Raw genomic sequence first — 17,519 nt, 5'->3', positions numbered from 1 at the left:
GGCAGAGGGGTGACAGTGGCGGGTGGCACAGGGGTCACAGTGATGGGTGGCACTGGGGTGACAATGGCAGGTGGCACAGGGGGTGACAGTGGCGGGTGGCATGCGGGCAGGCGCGGGAGGTGAGCAGCAGGTACAGGCAGGGGTTGAGGCAACGGGCGGCTGGGTGGCCACCTTGGCCACCTCGGCACCGGGCCGGCTCCGTGGTGGCCCCGTGGCAAGCCACGGCCACGCCGAAGGGCAGCAGCCCCTGGGCCACCACCCCAGCCAGCGCATCGGCACCTCCATCCCCCCTCTCCCCACGGCACACCACCGCGCCGGCCAGCTCGGCCGTCACCACCGTGTCCGGCACGCGGCAGCGGCTCGCCGCCAGCCAGGCGCCCGCGCACCATGCCGCCAGTAAACGGGTCGGCCACCGGCACCGGTGCCAGAGCGGGGTGGCTACCAGCAGGCAGCTGGTCCAGGCTGGTGGCCACCGGCAAGCAGAGGCCGCGGTAGTAGCCCAAGCCGGAGGGGAACCGGTGGAGGCGGCACAGCGGGGTGCCCAGCACCCACTGGTGCCCGTGGGCCACCCACCAGCTCCGCAGGACCGAGTTGGCGAGGACGTTGGAGGTGGCCAGGCTGAGGACGAAGGTGGCCGGTCCCCGGTGCCACGCAGGCCACCGGCAGCTGCCCGTCCCACGGCTGGGTGCCGGGGGGCAGCGGGGACAGGGTGGGGGGCGGCGTGGTGTTCAACAGCTCCGTCACCCGGGCTCCGGCCCCGCGGACAGCACGGGTGGCTCAGGGCTGCGGGAAGGGTGTCACCCCCTCCTGTGTCACCCCCTCTGGTGTCACCCCCTCTGGTGTCACCCCATCCTGCAGCAGCACGCCCTTGCCCCCCCCAGGGACCCCCCCAGAGCCCCCTGACCCACCGCAGCCTGGCTTTGTGCCCTGCCCTCATTTTGGGGTGCCCACCTGTGGCACCCCTGTCCCCCAACGGCTGTGCCACCCTGTGCCCACCGAGTCCATCATGCCCCGGCCGAGCCCGGGGACGCCCCACCAGCCCCGGCCCCGGGGGTCCAGGGCAGTAAATAGTGTAGGACCTACCTTAATGGTGGGGAGAGCTCGGTTGGAGGCGGCGGGTGGGGGGGCACCCAGCTGTGGGGTGCCCTATATGTGGGAGCAGGTGGAGGGGCTGCAGTTTTGAAGCTCTGCCCACTATCCCCCCCACCACTGGTAGTGACCCCCCCAAATCTCTCACCCCCCCCCAGCACTGACCCTGCGCCTGTGGGGAACTCGGGGTGGGGGGTGTCACCACTGGGGACACGGGTTGGTGCTGGGGACATGGATGGTGGCCGTGGGGTGTCACCACTGGGGACGTGGGTTGGTGCTGGGGACACGGATGGTGGCCGTGGGGTGTCACCACTGGGGACGTGGGTTGGTGCTGGGGACACGGATGGTGTCCGTGGGGTGTCACCACTGGGGACACGGGTTGGTGCTGGGGACACGGATGGTGGCCGTGGGGTGTCACCACTGGGGACGTGGGTTGGTGCTGGGGACACGGATAGTGGCCGTGGGGTGTCACCACTGGGGATGTGGGTTGGTGCTGGGGACACGGATGGTGGCCGTGGGGTGTCACCACTGGGGACGTGGGTTGGTGCTGGGGACACGGATGGTGTCCGTGGGGTGTCACCACTGGGGACACGGGTTGGTGCTGGGGACACGGATGGTGGCCGTGGGGTGTCACCACTGGGGACGTGGGTTGGTGCTGGGGACACGGATGGTGGCCGTGGGGTGTCACCACTGGGGACATGGCTCGGTGCCAGCGCAGGGACTCAGAGGGTGGCCCCCGGACGGATGCTGGGGACCCGGCCGGTGGCCGGGGCTGCCGTGGCCGCGTGGCTCTACCCTGGCGCGAGGCCGTGGCGGGTGGCGGTGGCCGGTGGCTGTTTCCTGCCACTAATCACCGCTAATTGGCTTTGCCCTGCCTGGGTCCAGGCAGCCCACGAAGGGGGGGACACGGGGGGGACACGTCGGGGCGTAAGCGGATTTTCCTGCCTCCTTCTTAAGGCTCGGCCGCCCCGCGGTCCCGCTCCCTGCCCGCCTGCCCACCCACCCGGCCCCGGCCCCATGCCACGCACCCAGGGGGACAAGGGGGCCCCCAAGGACACGGAGTCCCCGGGCACGGGGAAATGGGGGGAGGCGGGTGGGAAAACCCCTAAAGCCCCTGAGGACGGCGGCCCCCCGGGCACCAAGAGCCCCGGCTCCGAGTCCCGGCACAGCGGCCACGGGCAGAAGAACGGCAAGAAGGGTCCCGGGGATCCCCACGCCTCTGCCACCAAGACCTACTCCCCCTTCCTCAACACTGTCTTCGGCAAGGTGGGGTAACCGGGCAGGGCACGGGGCGGGGTGGCAATGGGGAGGGAGGGGACATGGGGGCACAGGGACGAGGTCGGGGATGCTCCGGGACCTGGGAGATGGAGGGGACATGGGGCATTGGGGACAGAGGCAGGGACACTCGGGGATCCTGGAGATGGAGGGGACATTGGGGACAGGGACACTCTGGGACCCTGGGGATGGAGGGGACATGGGACATTGGGGACAGGGACACTCTGGGATCCTGGGGATGGAGGGGACATGGGGCATTGGGGACAGAGTCAGGGACACTCGGGGATCCTGGAGATGGAGGGGACATTGGGGACAGGGACACTCTGGGACCCTGGGGATGGAGGGGACATGGGACATTGGGGACAGGGACACTCTGGGATCCTGGGGATGGAGGGGACATGGGGCATTGGGGACAGGGACACTCTGGGATCCTGGGGATGGAGGGGACATGGGGCATTGGGGACAGGGTCAGGGCCACTCTGGGATCCTGGAGATGGAGGGGACACTGGGGACAGGGACACTCTGGGATCCTGGGGATGGAGGGGACATGGGACATTGGGGACAGGGACACTCTGGGATCCTGGGGATGGAGGGGACATGGGACATAGGGAACAGGGTCAGGGATATTCTGGGACCCTGGGGATGGAGGGGACACGAGGCGCTGGGGATGGTGTTGGGGACACTCCAGGGCCCTGGGGATGGAGGGGACATGGAGGTGCTGGGGATGGGGTCAGGGATGCTCTGGGACCCTGGAGATGGGGACACTGGGGATGGGACTGGGGACACTCCAGGACCCTGGGGACAGAGGGGACATGGGGACACTGGGGACAGTGTTGGGGACACTCCAGGGCCCTGGGGATGGAGGGGACACCTGGGGAGACAGCCTGGGAAGGGGGAGCCGAGCCGGCAGTCCTGTGCAGGGGGACACATGCTGGCCCCCACCCCTCGGTAGCACCCCTCGGTAGCACCCATGGGTGCCAGGCAAAACCCATTTGGAGCCTGGGGGTCTCAGGCTGGGGCAGCCCCAGGGTGGGTGGCAGGAGGTGGGACACGGGGGCCAGGGCAGGGTGGGTGGGGGGTGCAGGCACAGGGCAGGGCAGGGCTTTGCCTCCAATCCCTCTAATCCCTCCCGCTGGAGTTAATTTTGGCCCACGCTTAACGAAGGTGACACCACGGTTTGCTGGGGCTGGGGGGGGGGGGCTGTTGGGGCTGAGCTGGGACTGATTCTGCCCCCACCACGTGTGCGCCCGACCCAGGAGCGGGAGCTGTCGCCGGAGGAGCTGGATGGTGAGCGGGGTGGGGACGGGGGACATGGGGGGCTGCGTTGGGCCGTGGGCACGGGGGGAACGTTCTGGTGGAGGGCTCTGCCATGGGGTGCAGTGCCACGGGGACACATTGTTGTGGAGGGCTCTGCCATGGGGTGCAGTGCCACGGGGACACATTGTCGTGGAGGGCTCTGCCATGGGGTGCAGTGCCACGGGGACACATTGTCGTGGAGGGCTCTGCCATGGGGTGCAGTGCCATGGGGACATGTGCCATGGAGGGTCTGCCATGGGGTGCAGTGCCACGGGGACACATTGTCGTGGAGGGCTCTGCCATGGGGTGCAGTGCCACGGGGACATGTGCCACGGAGGGTCTGCCATGGGGTGCAGTGCCATGGGGACATGTGCCGTGGAGGACTGTGCCATGGGGTGCAGTGCCATGGGCTCACATTGTCATGGAGGGCTCTGCCATGGGGTGCAGTGCCACGGGGACATGTGCCACGGAGGGTCTGCCATGGGGTGCAGTGCCATGGGGACATGTGCCGTGGAGGACTGTGCCATGGGGTGCAGTGCCATGGGCTCACATTGTCATGGAGGGCTCTGCCATGGGGTGCAGTGCCACGGGAACGTGTGGCATGGAGGGGCTGCCATGGGGTGCAGTGCCATGGGGTCACATTGTCATGGAGGGTCTGCCATGGGGTGCAGTGCCACGGGGACTTGTGCCATGGAGGGCTCTGCCATGGGGTGCAGTGCCACGGGGTCACATTGTCATGGAGGGCTCTGCCATGGGGTGCAGTGCCACGGGGTCACATTGTCATGGAGGGCTCTGCCATGGGGTGCAGTGCCACGGGGTCACATTGTCATGGAGGGCTCTGCCATGGGGTGCAGTGCCATGGGGACACATTGTCATGGAGGGGCTGCCATGGGGCAGAGTGCCACGGGGACATGTGCCATGGAGGGCTCTGCCATGGGGTGCAGTCCCGCTGGGACACGTGGCATGGAGGGGCTGCCATGGGGTGCAGTGCCACGGGGACACATTGTCATGGGGGGCTCTGCCATGGGGTGCAGTGCCATGGGGTGCAGTGCCATGGGGTGACATTGTCATGAGGGGCTCTGCCATGGGGTGCAGTGCCATGGGCTCACATTGTCAGGGAGGGGCTGCCATGGGGCACAGTGCCACGGGGCCACGTGCCACGGCACCGCACCCAGGGAGGGACCTGCCCCGGGATGGCGCGGTGCCTGGGGGAGACCCCCACGCCTGACGGGGTCCACGTGCCCGCGTGTGGCCGCGTGTGCGGGCAGAGCTGCTGGACGCCTTCAAGGAGTTCGACACGGACCAGGACGGGTACATCAGCTACAAGGACCTGGGCGAGTGCATGCGCACCCTGGGGTACATGCCCACCGAGATGGAGCTCATCGAGATCTCCCAGCACATCAAGATGAGGAGTAAGTGTGGGGCCGGCCGCCGTGGGGCTGGGGAGGGGCAGGGGATGGGGCGTGGGGTGCTGAGGTTGTCCTTTTCCCGCGTGCAGTGGGCGGCCGAGTGGACTTCGAGGACTTTGTGCAGATGATGGGGCCGAAGCTGCGGGAGGAGACGGCCCACATGGTGGGCGTGAGGGAGCTCAAGATCGCCTTCCGAGAGGTACGGCCACCGCGGCCACGGGGGGGGAGACCACAGCCACGAGGGTGACCACAGGCATGGAGGGGACAGCAACCCTGGAGATGCCATAGCGGGGACAATGACCATGGGCGTGACCATGGACATAGAGGGGACAGTGACCATGGGAAGTCCATGGGGTGACCATGATCACAGGGGGACAATGACCTTGGAGGTGACCACAGGCGTGGAGGGGACGATGACCATGGGAAGGCCATGGGGTGACAGTGACCATGGGGGTGACCACAGGTGTGAAGGGGACAGTGACCACAAGAAGACCTTGGGGTGTCCATGACCACAGGGGGACAATGACCATGGGGGTGACCACAGGCATGGAGGGGACAGTGACCACACGAAGACCATGGGGTGTCCATGACCACAGGGGGACAATGACCTCGGGGGTGACCACAGGCGTGGAGGGGATGATGACCAGGGGAAGACCATGGGGTGACAGTGACCATGGGGGTGACCACAGGTGTGAAGGGGACAGTGACCACAAGAAGACCTTGGGGTGTCCATGACCACAGGGGGACAATGACCATGGGGGTGACCACAGGCATGGAGGGGACAGTGACCACAAGAAGACCATGGGGTGTCCATGACCACAGGGGGACAATGACCTCGGGGGTGACCACAGGCGTGGAGGGGACGATGACCAGGGGAAGACCATGGGGTGACAGTGACCATGGGGGTGACCACAGGCATGGAGGGAATAGCAACCCTGGAGATGCCATAGTGGGGACAATGACCATGGGGGTGACCATGGACATAGGGGGGACAGTGACCACAAGAAGACGATGGGGTGACCATGACCACAGGGGGACAATGACCGTGGAGGTGACCACAGGCGTGGAGGGGATGATGACCATGGGAAGACCGTGGGGTGATGGTGACCATGGGGAGACGGTGACCATGGGGGTGACCACAGGCATGGAGGGGACAGTGACCACAAGAAGACCATGGGGTGACCATGACCACAGGGGGACAATGACCGTGGAGGTGACCACAGGCATGGAGGGGACGATGACCATGGGGTGACCATGGCCCTGGAGGGAGGGTGGTGGGGCTGGTGGGGAGGGTGACCCCCAACCTGTGGGCGCCATAGTTCGACGTGAATGGGGACGGGGAGATCAGCAGCGGGGAGATGCGGGAGGCCATCGCGGCACTGCTGGGGGAGCAGCTGAAGGCGCAGGAGGTGGACGAGATCCTGCAGGACGTGGACCTCAATGGGGACGGGCACGTGGACTTTGACGGTGAGGGCCCCCCTGGATTCCCTTGCAGCCCCTCCCTGCCCCACGGCACGTGGCCGGGGGCTGCGTGGTGTGGCTCAGCCCCGGGTCCCCTCACAGCCTCCTCCCTCGCCTCGCAGAGTTCGTTATGATGCTGTCATCCCGGTAACGAAGTCTCGGGACAGGAGGGGACCCCCCACCCCTCCAGATCCTTGTCAGGTGCTCCCCGCCCGGCCGACCCACCCAACCTCTCTGCCACCATTAGGGTTCAGAGTGAACAGCTGGAGCTGAGCCTGCATCTGGGAGCGGGGCAGACACGAGACCCCCCCCCCCCCCGACCCCAACAGCCCCCAGGGGTGGTGGTGGCAGGGTTGGGGGGGGGACGCTGGGGGACCCAATAAACCCCCTTGGTCAGAGCCGGAGGTGAGTGTCTGTTGGTCGTTGGGAGGGGACACGGGGTGGGATGTGGGGTGGGACCGTCCCCAATTCCCCCCCCCCCCCAGGGTGCGCTTGGCCGTGGCGCCCTGGGGGTGGGGGCAGAGCAGGGGGAGCTGGGGGGGAAGGTGGGGCAAGGCAGGGTGGGGCAGGTGCGTGCAGAGTGCAGGCAATGTGCAGGCAGGGTGCAAGCAGGGTGCAATGTGCATGCAGGGTGCATGCAGGGTGCAGGCAATGTGTAGGCAGGGTGCAAGCAGGGTGCAATGTGCAGGCAGGGTGCATGCAGGGTGCAGGCAGGGAGCAATGTGCAGGCAGGGTGCAGGTGATGTGTGGGCAGGGTGCAGGCAGGGTGCAAGCAATGTGCGGACAGGGTGCAGGCAATGTGCATGCAACGTGCATGCAGGGTGCAGGCAATGTCCCGGCAGGGTGCAGGCAATGTGCGGGCAGGGTGCGGGCAGGGTGCAGGGTGCGGGCAGGGTGCAGGCAATGTGCGGGCAGGGTGCGGGCAGGGTGCAGGGTGCGGGCAGGGTGCAGGCAATGTGCGGGCAGGGTGCGGGCAGGGTGCGGGGTGCAGGCAGGGTGCGGGGTGCAGGCAGGGTGCAGGCGATGTCCGGGCAGGGTGCGGGCAGGGTGCAGGGTGCGGGCAGGGTGCAGGCAATGTGGGGCAGGGTGCGGGCAGGGTGCGGGGTGCAGGCAAGGTGCAGGCAATGTGGGGCAGGGTGCGGGCAGGGTGCGGGGTGCGGGCAGGGTGCAGGCGATGTCCGGGCAGGGTGCGGGCAGGGTGCGGGGTGCGGGCAGGGTGCAATGTGCGGGCAGGGTGCAGGCGATGTCCGGGCAGGGTGCGGGCAGGGTGCGGGGTGCGGGCAGGGTGCAATGTGCAGGCAGGATGCAGGCAATGTGCGGGCAGGGTGCGGGCAGGGTGCGGGGTGCGGGCAGGGTGCAGGTGATGTCCGGGCAGGGTGCGGGCAGGGTGCGGGGTGCGGGCAGGGTGCAATGTGCGGGCAGGGTGCAGGCGATGTCCGGGCAGGGTGCGGGCAGGGTGCAGGGTGCGGGCAGGGTGCAGGTGATGTCCGGGCAGGGTGCGGGCAGGGTGCGGGGTGCGGGCAGGGTGCGGCGTGCGGGCATGGCACAGGCGGGGTGCGGGGTGCGGGGTGCGGGCAGGGTGCAGGCAATGTGCGGGCAGGGTGCGGGCAGGGTGCGGGGTGCGGGCAGGGTGCAATGTGCAGGCAGGATGCAGGCAATGTGCGGGCAGGGTGCGGGCAGGGTGCGGGGTGCGGGCAGGGTGCAGGTGATGTCCGGGCAGGGTGCGGGCAGGGTGCGGGGTGCGGGCAGGGTGCAATGTGCGGGCAGGGTGCAGGCGATGTCCGGGCAGGGTGCGGGCAGGGTGCGGGGTGCGGGCAGGGTGCAGGTGATGTCCGGGCAGGGTGCGGGCAGGGTGCGGGGTGCGGGCAGGGTGCAATGTGCAGGCAGGATGCAGGCAATGTGCGGGCAGGGTGCGGGCAGGGTGCGGGGTGCGGGCAGGGTGCAGGTGATGTCCGGGCAGGGTGCGGGCAGGGTGCGGGGTGCGGGCAGGGTGCAATGTGCGGGCAGGGTGCAGGCGATGTCCGGGCAGGGTGCGGGCAGGGTGCAGGGTGCGGGCAGGGTGCAGGTGATGTCCGGGCAGGGTGCGGGCAGGGTGCGGGGTGCGGGCAGGGTGCGGCGTGCGGGCATGGCACAGGCGGGGTGCGGGGTGCGGGGTGCGGGCAGGGTGCAGGCAATGTGCGGGCAGGGTGCGGGCAGGGTGCGGGGTGCGGGCATGGCACAGGCGGGGTGCGGGGTGCGGGGTGCGGGGTGCGGGGAGGGTCCCCGCTCTGGACCCCCGCAGGCACGAAGCGCCCGGGGCGCGCGCTGGGGCACGGGCGGGGCGGGGGCACTGGGTGCCAACCCGCGCTCTGCCATTGGCTGGGTGATCCGACTTGCTGCAACCAGCCGGCCAATCAGCATTCCTAAGCCGGCTGGCCAATCAGCACACACCAATTACGAGGGGGCGGGGATTATCAACCTTCTCCGATGTTTGCCCAAACCAACTGGCCAATCAGCGCGAGGGAGGGCACAGGCTAAACCAATCCACAGAGAGCACCGTGCTGGCCAATAAGCACGGCCTCTCAGTGCCAGCTGGCCAATCAGCACGCGGGGGACCACGTGCCGCGGGGATGGGCGGGGCTGGGGCGGTGGAGGCGCCTCCCCCCCTCGTGTCACCACGTGTGTCCCCCCGTGGGTGTGTCCCCAGGGGTGACACCCCCTGGGAAAAGGGGTCCCCTGGGAAGAGATCGGGGGGGGGGGGGGGGGGTGTCCCCCCCAAAAAAGCCACGTGGGGCGGGGGTGGCTCCACTGGGGCTCGAACCCAGGACCTTCTGCGTGTAAAGCAGACGTGATCACCCCTACACCATGGAGCCGCCCGGGGGGGGCCCCCAGCCCCCCCAATTCAGCAGGGGACTTGGGGGGACCCCCCCCCGCCCCCCAAAGTCATGTGTGTCCCCCCCCCGTGCTCAGCCCAGGGCTGGCAGAGCCCGGCCTGGGGTGTCCCCGGGGTGTCCCCATCCCCGGGGTGTCCCTGTCTCTGGGGGGGGGTCCTGGGGGGGGCCGGGGGAGGCTCTGTGGCGCAAGGGAGAGCGCGTTGGACTTCTAACAGGGGCGGCCATTCAAAGGTTGTGGGTTCGAGTCCCACCAGAGTCGCTGTTTTTGCTTGGGGGGGGACAGGACACACGGGGACCCCCCCAGGACAGACCCCTGTGGGCCAGAATGGGGGGGGGGGGGGCAAGGGGGTAAGCCCCAAGTGCTGTGGGGCCACCCCCAAAAGATGCAAGGGGCGGGGGGGGGAATCACCCCTTGAATTTAAGCGCCTGTGGACAAGTGGCCCCCTGCATTTGACCCCCACTTCTGGCAGCCTGTGGGGTGCGATTCTTTGGGGGGGGGGGGATAACTGTCCCAGGGACCCCCAGACCTCCCCAGGGGTCTGAGTGGCACTTGGGGGGGACATAGAGGGTCCCGCAGGCTGACCAGGCACCCACCCCAGGGCAGCAGGACCGGGGTGAAGGGGGACAGGGTCGGGGGGGACAGGGTGGCACCTGGGGACCTGCGGGAAGTGTGGGGGGGCACCCATGGGGACACTGGTGAGGGCCACAGTGGGCCCTCGATGGTGGCTGGCACCCACGATGGCACTGAGGGGCGCACATCGAGGCGCCCACCATGCTGGGAGGAGGAGGAGGAGGAAGAAGAAGAGGAGGAGGAGGAAGAAGAGGAGGAGGAGGAGGAAGAAGAGGAGGAGGAGGAAGAAGAGGAGGAGGAGGAAGAAGAGGAGGAGGAGGAAGAAGAGGAGGAGGAGGAAGAAGAGGAGGAGGAGGAGGAAGAGGAGGAGGAGGAGGAAGAGGAGGAGGAGGAGGAAGAGGAGGAGGAGGAGGAAGAGGAGGAGGAAGGCTGGGGAGTGTGTGCCCCCCCCCAGCACCCCCAGAGCTGCCCGGGTAGCTCAGCTGGCAGAGCATCAGACTTTTAATCTGAGGGTCCAGGGTTCAAGTCCCTGCTCGGGCGCTGCCACCCCCTTTTTGGGGTGCGGGAGCCCTGTGGGGACTGGGTGGACCCTCAGGTCCCCAACAGGGTGCTAGCAATAAGGGGGGGGGGGCCCCCGGATCAGCGCCCACCCCCCCACAGAGCAGGCAGAGCCAGGCTGGGGCATTCACAGATTTTAATTTAATTCTTTTCCTGGAGGAGGGAAGAGAGGACAAAAAAAAAAAAAAAAAAAAAAAAAAAGGCATCATACGCCCCCACTTTTCCATTTTGGGGGTGCAGAGACCCCCCACAGCCTCCCCCTGCTGTAGTGTTTGGGGGTGCAGGGGCCCGCTGCTCCCCGGAGATGGATGGGAGAGACACCCCCCCCAAAAAAAACCCCCGGGACCTCCCCCTGCCCTAAACAACCTTACGGGGAAGGCACCTCGAGGGGGAGCCCCGCGGCCGGGGGACACCCCGGGGAGTCCTGGGACGGGGGACCCCAACCCGGGGGGCTCGGTGCCCGCTCCCCCGGGGCACCGCAGAGCCGCGGGCAGGGGGAGAATGGGACCCCCGGTCACTCTCTACATATATATAATATACACCTATAGAACAGGCTGGGGGGGGGGATTCTGGCCCCCCACGAGCACCCGAACGCCTGGGGAGGGGGTAAAGGGGAAACAAAAAAAAAAAAGGGGGGGGGGAGAGACCAAGGCCAGCCTCGGGCTCGCCCCGCTGCGCCCACCGCCCGGGCAGAGCCGGCCCCTGCCCTCCCCGGGGGCCACGCTGCCCACCCGCCCCGGGGGGGCCGTGCCCCCCACCCCGGGGGGCTGCCCAGGGCGCTGTCTCTCCCGCGCTGGGGAGGGGGCCGGGAAGAAGTGCACGTGTATGGGATGAAGGGGAACGGCCCCCCCCCCCGCGGCCCTGAGAGGGTTGAGGAGGGGGGGACCGTGCCGGCTCCCCGCTCCCCACCCCGGCATCAAGGTCAGTGTGGATCGGCTAAGGCAACCCCGGCCGGCACTCACGGCGAGGCGTGGGGACAAGACGGGCGGTTAAGACAGACGGACAGATAGATGTTGGGGGGCAAGGGGGGGCGGCATTGCGGCAAGCGCCAAGCGGTGCCGGCCCGGCGCAGCGGCTCCCCCGGCCTTCGTCCCCCCGCCTCTCGCCGGCTCAGAAAATGTCCGGGCACAAGGTCCAGTCCTGCTTCTCTTTGCTCTCCCAGTAGCCGCCCTTGTAGACGTGCGCCAGCTCCTGGGTGACGGGGTCCTTCTTGCGCTCGAACCACAGCGGCTTGTAGGGGTCGTAGGGGGTGCCTGGGGGTGGGGGGCACAGGGAGGGGGTGAGGGCCGTGGGACGAGGGAGGGAACGGGGTATGGGGGCCGCCGGCCCCTTCCTTACCGTCCTCGGTGGCCCTGGCGGCCTCGGCCTCGCGTCTCTTGCGGGAGATGCGCTGCTTCTCCTCCAACCGCTGCTTCTCGGCGTTGGCCTCGTCCCAGCGGCCGTTCTCCATCAGGCGCTGGTCGGGACGGCGGCGGCTGTCCGTGGGCGCCGTGCCGCTCTCCGGGGCGTTGAGCGTCAGCGCCAGCTCCGAAAAGTAGTACATGTTCTCCGCGTATTTCCTACGGCGGGGAAGGGGACGGAGCTCAGCCCTTCCGCCGGCGGGCTTCACACCCAGCCCCATTTCTCCCTGCCCTGCACCGGGGGCCCAGAGCTGCCCCCCCAGCTCTCGGGACACCCTGTCCCATGTCCCCCACTCACGGGAGCGGGTTCCTCTTCCACAGCAGCACCCGGCTGTCCTCAGCCTCGTGGGCTCTCTGCCGCCCCTCCGCTCCGTTGTCCCCAGTGCCCAGCGTCACCTTGTAGCAGTCCATCTTCTCATCCCAGGTGCCCAGCAGGACAAAATGCACCTTCCCCGTGGGGTCTGTCACCTCCCCGGTGACCTGCCGGGACAGGGGACAGGCCGAATCAGGACACCCAGGAGCCACAAGCCCCGCCAAGCGCACCCCACGCTGCCCGCCCAGCCTCCCCCGTGCCCCTACCTTCCTCGCCACGTCCCGGGAGAAGTAGCTGTACGGAACAAACTTGAGGTTGCACTTGTCGCCCGTCTTGTGATTGACGATCTCAATTTCACCCGACTGCGGAGGGGAGGAGGAGACAGTCAGATCCAGCCCGCAGCCCTCTCCCCAGTGGCGGGGGGAAACTGAGGCACGGGGGATCCACGCCTCTGTACAGGACCAGCGCAAACAGGTCCTGGGGAACCCCGTCGCCGGGGTTTCATCCAACCTGGTCTATCCAGAGCTTGCCCACGATGATGTTATGCACGGTGGTGGTGACCTTTTTCCACGTGTAGTGGTTGCCGGAAGAATGGAAGACGCAGTGGATGGTACCTGAGGAGGGAAAGTTGTGCTGGGAACAGTCCCCTGGAGCCTGCCCAGCCCGCGAAGACTCGAACGGTCCCCAAACCTGCCCCGCTCCCACGCACAGCACAGACACCCTCCCTCCCCAAGTGTCTCCCCGCGCGGCAAACGTGCCCTGGGCCACGGCGCTCACCCAGAGGCATGATGGAGAGGTATTTGCCCCGAAACTTGCTGGTGATTTTAATTTCCTGGCGAAGCGTCCACCCGTGTTTGGAGTCAGCGTGGTGGGCAGCGGCCGGCGGGTGGTGGCTCACCTGGCCGGGAGAGAGGAACGGGTCAGCGCCGGCCACCCCGAGCGGGCCGGCGGGCCCGGAGGAGCAGGGCTGGCGGTACCTGCTCGCAGAGGGAGCGGTAGCCGTTCTCCTCCAGGCGATCCAGCTCAAAGGTCTCCCCCAGGAGGGGGTTGAAGGGCTTGCTGGTGCGGAAGACGGTGGTGGAGTAGGACGAGACGGTGAAGGCGGCCACGTAGCACAGCTGCTCCAGCGAACTCTCGCACTTGGCTGCCCGGTCGAGCAGTTCGTGGTACTCCAGGTCCTCCGTCAGGCGCTGCAGCATGGACAGGGGTTCGTTGAAGTTCACCTGGAGAGGAGCGAGAGGTAAGAAGGGGGGTCCCTGGGGTGCTCCGCGCCCACCCCACCGGCTGCGTCCCCGCTCACCGGCATGGGGATCTTGGACAGCTCCTTCCCGATGCAGTTCTTCATGATGCTCCAGAGGTTGAGGCTGTAGTTGGGTTTGTAGGGGATGCGGGTTCTCTTCTCCTTCTTGGTGTCTTCTACCTGGTGCTTGTACTGGGGGCAAGACAAGGGCTGCTGCGACACCCCTGTGACCCCCCCAAGCATCCACGGGAACTGGGGCACCCCCAGCCCGGCCCTGCCTCGCAGCCGCCCCCCTGCCAGCCCTTGTTCCTCCGAGAGCCAACACACGACGCCGGCGGAAAGGCCCCATCCTACCTGCTCATCCAGGCTGATGTCACTGCTGGTACCACTGATGTTGCTGCCGGTGCGCCTTGGAGGGGGGAGCAGAGGGGCAAAGTCAGTCCTGAGTGGGGTGTGGGGGGCCGGAGGGCAGCCCCACACCCCAGCACTCACTTGTGGCCCATGCTCTCTGGCACGGCGATGATCTCCGGGGCATCGAAGAACTCGTTGTCATCATCCTCATCGCTCAGGTCTCCTTTCGCAGGACAGCACGGGTCTGGGGAGAGGAAGAGGGCAGCTGAGGCAGCAAACTCAAGGCTCCCCCCAGTTTCCCCCAGCGGGTACTGGAGGGTCCCCCCCCGTCACCACCAGCCAGGCGAGGGGCCACGCACCACCCCTGCTGCGCTGCGGGGCGGTGGACAAGGCTTAGGAGGAGCGGGGGCAAAGCGAGCAGGTTTTGCACGCGGTGGGGCAGCCAGCCGCCTGCTGTAGGTGCCACAGCCGCTGGACCGCGCAGCAGGACAGACCGGACAGACCTAACGCTCGGGGTCAGTGACACGAAGGACGCCGATCCTGGCTCAGGGAAGGGACTGGAAGCAGCTGGGGGTTACCCCGGGCGCAGCGCTGTTGGCTTCCACTATCCCGCACCACCAGCTCCGTCTCACACCGCCGCCGCTCGCTCCCCGCCTCAACCAGCCCCCAGCACGCGGCACAGGGGCTCCGGGAGGCCCGGTGGTACCTTTGGCAGAGCCGCCGGTGCCGGGCGCGCTGGCGGACAGGACGGTAGCACCACGGAAGGCCCTCTCCAGGTGGTTGTGCTGCTTGGCCAGCTGCTCCAGCGTCTCCTCCAGCCGGATGCGCTGGTCCCGCTCGTGCTGCAGCGATTTCTGCCACTTCTTGCTGTGGGTCTGGGCCAGCATCAGAAAATCCCGGCAGGCCTGCGGGGAGACGGTGCCCCATCAACGTATGGTCCGCGTGTGGGGGGTCAACCCCCTCCATGGGACGCCCCCCGCCCTGCCCCACGTTGTGGGGTGCGGACTCACGTTGATCATGGCGTTGGAGGTGATGCGGAAGAGGGTGGCTCGCTCGTTCACCTGCTTGATCTTCTCGGTGCTCTCGGCCGGCAGCCGGAGGGTCTCCAGCTCGCTGAGGGAGCGCTGCAGGGCTGTGCCGTGCTTGGCGATCAAGTCGTTGCAGGTGCTCAGATCCTCCACCTTGCTGGAGAGGGTGCGCAGCGTGCTCTGCAGCTCCGTCTTGTCCGTCTGCGACACCGACTCGTCACCGGAGTCATCTGCCAGCGGGAAGGGACGTTAGCCCGGCTCTGTGGGGCCACTCTCCTCCCAGGAGGTGGGAAAGGGGAAGCTGCGCGCTGGGAGCAGCGGGAGCACCACACCAGGCTCTGACCGCGGGGCTGCCAGGACGGGCACAGCAGGAGGGAAACCCCCCACTCCCTGAGGGCTGGGAGCCGCACATGAGGCGCTCCCGGCCGCCGCCACGGCATCCTGGACGGTGATGTCGTGGCAGGGAGCGGCAGCTTGGAGCAGATGGCCAATCTGTTGGCGCAGGAGCAGTCACTCTAGCGAGGAAGCACGTGCCAGGCTGCTAGCGGTTCCTCAAGCCAGAGCCGGGCAGCAGGGAAGCCGGCTTCGCGCTGGCGCGGCCGCAGCAGGTAGGACAGTGCTGCCGAGTTCGCGTGTGGACAGACACGGCCGCCCCTTCCAAACTCCACTTGGGGAGCAGCTGCCAGCACCCTGGGCCACGTGCTGTGACGCTGTCCCTGCACAGCATCCCAGCCAGGCAGGGGAGATGGACGGGGAAAAGCAGGTTGTGTTTCTAGCCGGCAGCGAGCAAAGGGGCCTTGGGAACAGGGAGGGAACGTGGGGTCATGTTCTGTGGAGGGGCAAAACAACCCCTGGGCCCAAGGAGTGGGACCCACAGGGGTGTAGCAGGGGGCTGCCGCGTGCTGTAAGGCTCTGGGGGGGCCGCACGCCGGCTCACGTCGGGGCTGTGAAGGCACCCTGGTGCGAGGGCCGTACCTGACTCCTCCAGCATCTTGACAGCTTTGGCTTTAGCCAGTTCCAGGGCGGTGACCCAGCGTTGTCGCTCCACCTCCGAGCTGGCCTTCAGGTGGTAGGTCTGGGCCCCGCCGTTGGAGATGATGAAGTTGCAGGAGTCCTCCACGGTGATGTTGGCCGTGGCCAGGTTGATGGTGCCGCGGCAGGTGTGCCGCATCTCCGCCTTGGACCTGGGACGGGGCAGGACGGGGTGGGGTGAGGGGGGCTGGAGGAAGGAGGTGCCCCGTAGCCCGGTCCGGGTGGGGGCCAAGCCCTTGGGGGGCCACAGAGGGGTGCCTGGCATTCCCCACCCCGCAGGCAGGGCTATTAATAGGGCGCTGGCTCCAGCCCCCGGCGGTTTTGCCAAGCCAGCCGGGCGGGCAGCACCAAAACGGGGCCAAGGCTGGCAATGCCACTTCAGGGGAAGAGTGCGGGGAGGGGTCCACAGCCCCAGGCCCCCAGGCAGGGCTCAGCAGCCCCCAGGAGCAGCCTGTGGGACCACCATGCTCCCCCTCGGTGCCTCCCGCATCCCGGCACGGCCCCGGGAGGAGGGTGAAGTCCCCGGCGTGGTGCAAGGCCGTGCCAGCCCGGCACACCCCTTCCACGTCACTGGGTCCGGGCCTGGCGGGTGAGGGAGGGAGCTGCCGGGGACACCCCCAGCCCGGCCCGGGGGCCGGGGCCTCCCCCCGCCCGCGGGGCTGTCACCCGAGCTGGCAGCTGCCTGCAGGCTCCGGTTCCCCCATGAATAATGGAGGGCCCGAGAGGGACAGGGCCCCCACGGCCGGGCTCAGGTGTCCCCTTGGGGACCAAGCGGTGGCACGGCGGGGAGGGGGCTGGCAAGGCCGCTGCACCGAGCCGCCAGCCCGCCCCGGGGCAGGGCCGCGGGGACAAAGGGCCCTCGGTACTCCCCGGGAAGGGCTGCTCGGAGCGACACCGAGACCCAGCGGGCAGGGGAGGGGGGAGCCAAGCAGGCGTCCCCCCCCGTAAACAGCCCCGGGGCCAGCTGCCCGCTCCGCCCGGGCGGGGACAGCCCTTCCCCTCCCCAGCTGGCACCGGGGGCCCGCGGGTGATAACGAGGCCTCACCGGCATGGGGCGGGGGGGACACATACACCCCGCGCCCGCTCCCCGTGGCTTCGCGGCGGGGAGAGCGGGCCGGGCCCAAGGTCACGGGGGAGCCCCGCGGGGCAGGGAGGGGGCGAAGGGCCCGGGGGGGCGGTGGGTCGGGGCAGGTCCCCGGTGCGTACCGGTAGTAGCTGAGGAGGCCGTTGCTGAGCACGAACCAGCGGCGCTGGTAGCCCTTGATGTAGTTGGTCCACTTGAAGAGCCAGCCCTCGCGCGCCGAACCGGACCCGGCGCCGCCCGCCCCGGAACCACCGCCGCCGCCGCCCCCCGCCGCCGCCGCCGCCGCAGCCGCCGCGCCCGCCCCCGGGCCCGGGCCCGCCCCGCCGCCCGCCGCTGGTGAGGGCAGGGCGGGGGCCGCACCGGGCGCCGCGGGCAGCGCCATGGGGCCGGGCAGCGCTGCCGCCGCCGCCGCCACCGGGCCGGGGCCCGCGGCCGCCGCGCGCAGCTCCGCCATCGCCGCCGCCGCCCCACCGCCCCGCCCTCCGCCGCGCTGCCGTCACCCGCCCCGCCCCCGGTCGCGCGCCATTGGCGGCGGCGGC

General features: G+C 68.6%; 2 protein-coding genes and 3 non-coding genes across 5 annotated transcripts; 3 read left to right on the top strand and 2 right to left on the bottom strand.

The window, feature by feature from the left end:
• Window positions 1–2,106: 2,106 nt before the first annotated feature.
• On the top strand, window positions 2,107–6,681 carry CABP4 (calcium binding protein 4). The gene is made up of 6 exons (XM_059825976.1): window positions 2,107–2,355; window positions 3,621–3,651; window positions 4,929–5,072; window positions 5,159–5,268; window positions 6,389–6,536; window positions 6,653–6,681. The coding sequence occupies exons 1-6, from the start codon at window positions 2,107–2,109 to the stop codon at window positions 6,679–6,681; spliced, it is 711 nt and encodes a 236-aa protein (XP_059681959.1).
• Window positions 6,682–9,309: 2,628 nt separating this feature from the next.
• On the bottom strand, window positions 9,310–9,382 carry TRNAV-UAC (transfer RNA valine (anticodon UAC)). The gene has a single exon. It is a non-coding gene; the product is annotated as a tRNA-Val (tRNA).
• A 195-nt stretch (window positions 9,383–9,577) lies between these two features.
• On the top strand, window positions 9,578–9,662 carry TRNAR-UCU (transfer RNA arginine (anticodon UCU)). Its single transcript is given in 2 exon segments — window positions 9,578–9,614; window positions 9,627–9,662. It is a non-coding gene; the product is annotated as a tRNA-Arg (tRNA).
• A 779-nt stretch (window positions 9,663–10,441) lies between these two features.
• Window positions 10,442–10,514, top strand: TRNAK-UUU (transfer RNA lysine (anticodon UUU)). The gene has a single exon. It is a non-coding gene; the product is annotated as a tRNA-Lys (tRNA).
• Window positions 10,515–11,315: 801 nt separating this feature from the next.
• OSBP (oxysterol binding protein) lies at window positions 11,316–16,061 on the bottom strand. Its single transcript, XM_059825775.1, has 13 exons — window positions 15,840–16,061; window positions 14,847–15,094; window positions 14,543–14,741; window positions 13,978–14,080; window positions 13,840–13,894; window positions 13,546–13,677; window positions 13,223–13,468; window positions 13,023–13,143; window positions 12,756–12,859; window positions 12,512–12,607; window positions 12,231–12,412; window positions 11,871–12,091; window positions 11,316–11,785 (listed from the first exon to the last, which is right to left on the bottom strand). The coding sequence occupies exons 1-13, from the start codon at window positions 16,033–16,035 to the stop codon at window positions 11,643–11,645; spliced, it is 2,046 nt and encodes a 681-aa protein (XP_059681758.1). The 5' UTR covers window positions 16,036–16,061; the 3' UTR covers window positions 11,316–11,642.
• Window positions 16,062–17,519: the final 1,458 nt, after the last annotated feature.

Source organism: Gavia stellata, chromosome 17 (genome assembly GCF_030936135.1).
Source record: "Gavia stellata isolate bGavSte3 chromosome 17, bGavSte3.hap2, whole genome shotgun sequence".
Classification (NCBI taxonomy): domain Eukaryota; kingdom Metazoa; phylum Chordata; class Aves; order Gaviiformes; family Gaviidae; genus Gavia; species Gavia stellata.
The sequence above is the reverse complement of the archived record's forward strand: the minus strand, read 5'-3'. Positions and strand labels throughout refer to the sequence as shown.

What these genes read in the sequence shown, in the direction of transcription:
- CABP4 (XM_059825976.1), top strand. Translation starts at nt 2,107, where the DNA reads ATGCCACGCACCCAGGGGGACAAGGGGGCCCCCAAGGACACGGAGTCC. An exon ending in TCAACACTGTCTTCGGCAAG is followed by an intron (nt 2,356 to 3,620) that starts GTGGGGTAACCG and finishes CGCCCGACCCAG; the next exon opens with GAGCGGGAGCTGTCGCCGGA. An exon ending in GTCGCCGGAGGAGCTGGATG is followed by an intron (nt 3,652 to 4,928) that starts GTGAGCGGGGTG and finishes GTGTGCGGGCAG; the next exon opens with AGCTGCTGGACGCCTTCAAG.
- OSBP (XM_059825775.1), bottom strand. Translation starts at nt 16,035, where the DNA reads ATGCGGCACACCTGCCGCGGCACCATCAACCTGGCCACGGCCAACATC. An exon ending in CCAGAGAGCATGGGCCACAA is followed by an intron (nt 13,895 to 13,977) that starts GTGAGTGCTGGG and finishes CCCCCCTCCAAG; the next exon opens with GCGCACCGGCAGCAACATCA. An exon ending in ACCGCTCCCTCTGCGAGCAG is followed by an intron (nt 13,144 to 13,222) that starts GTACCGCCAGCC and finishes TCTCCCGGCCAG; the next exon opens with GTGAGCCACCACCCGCCGGC.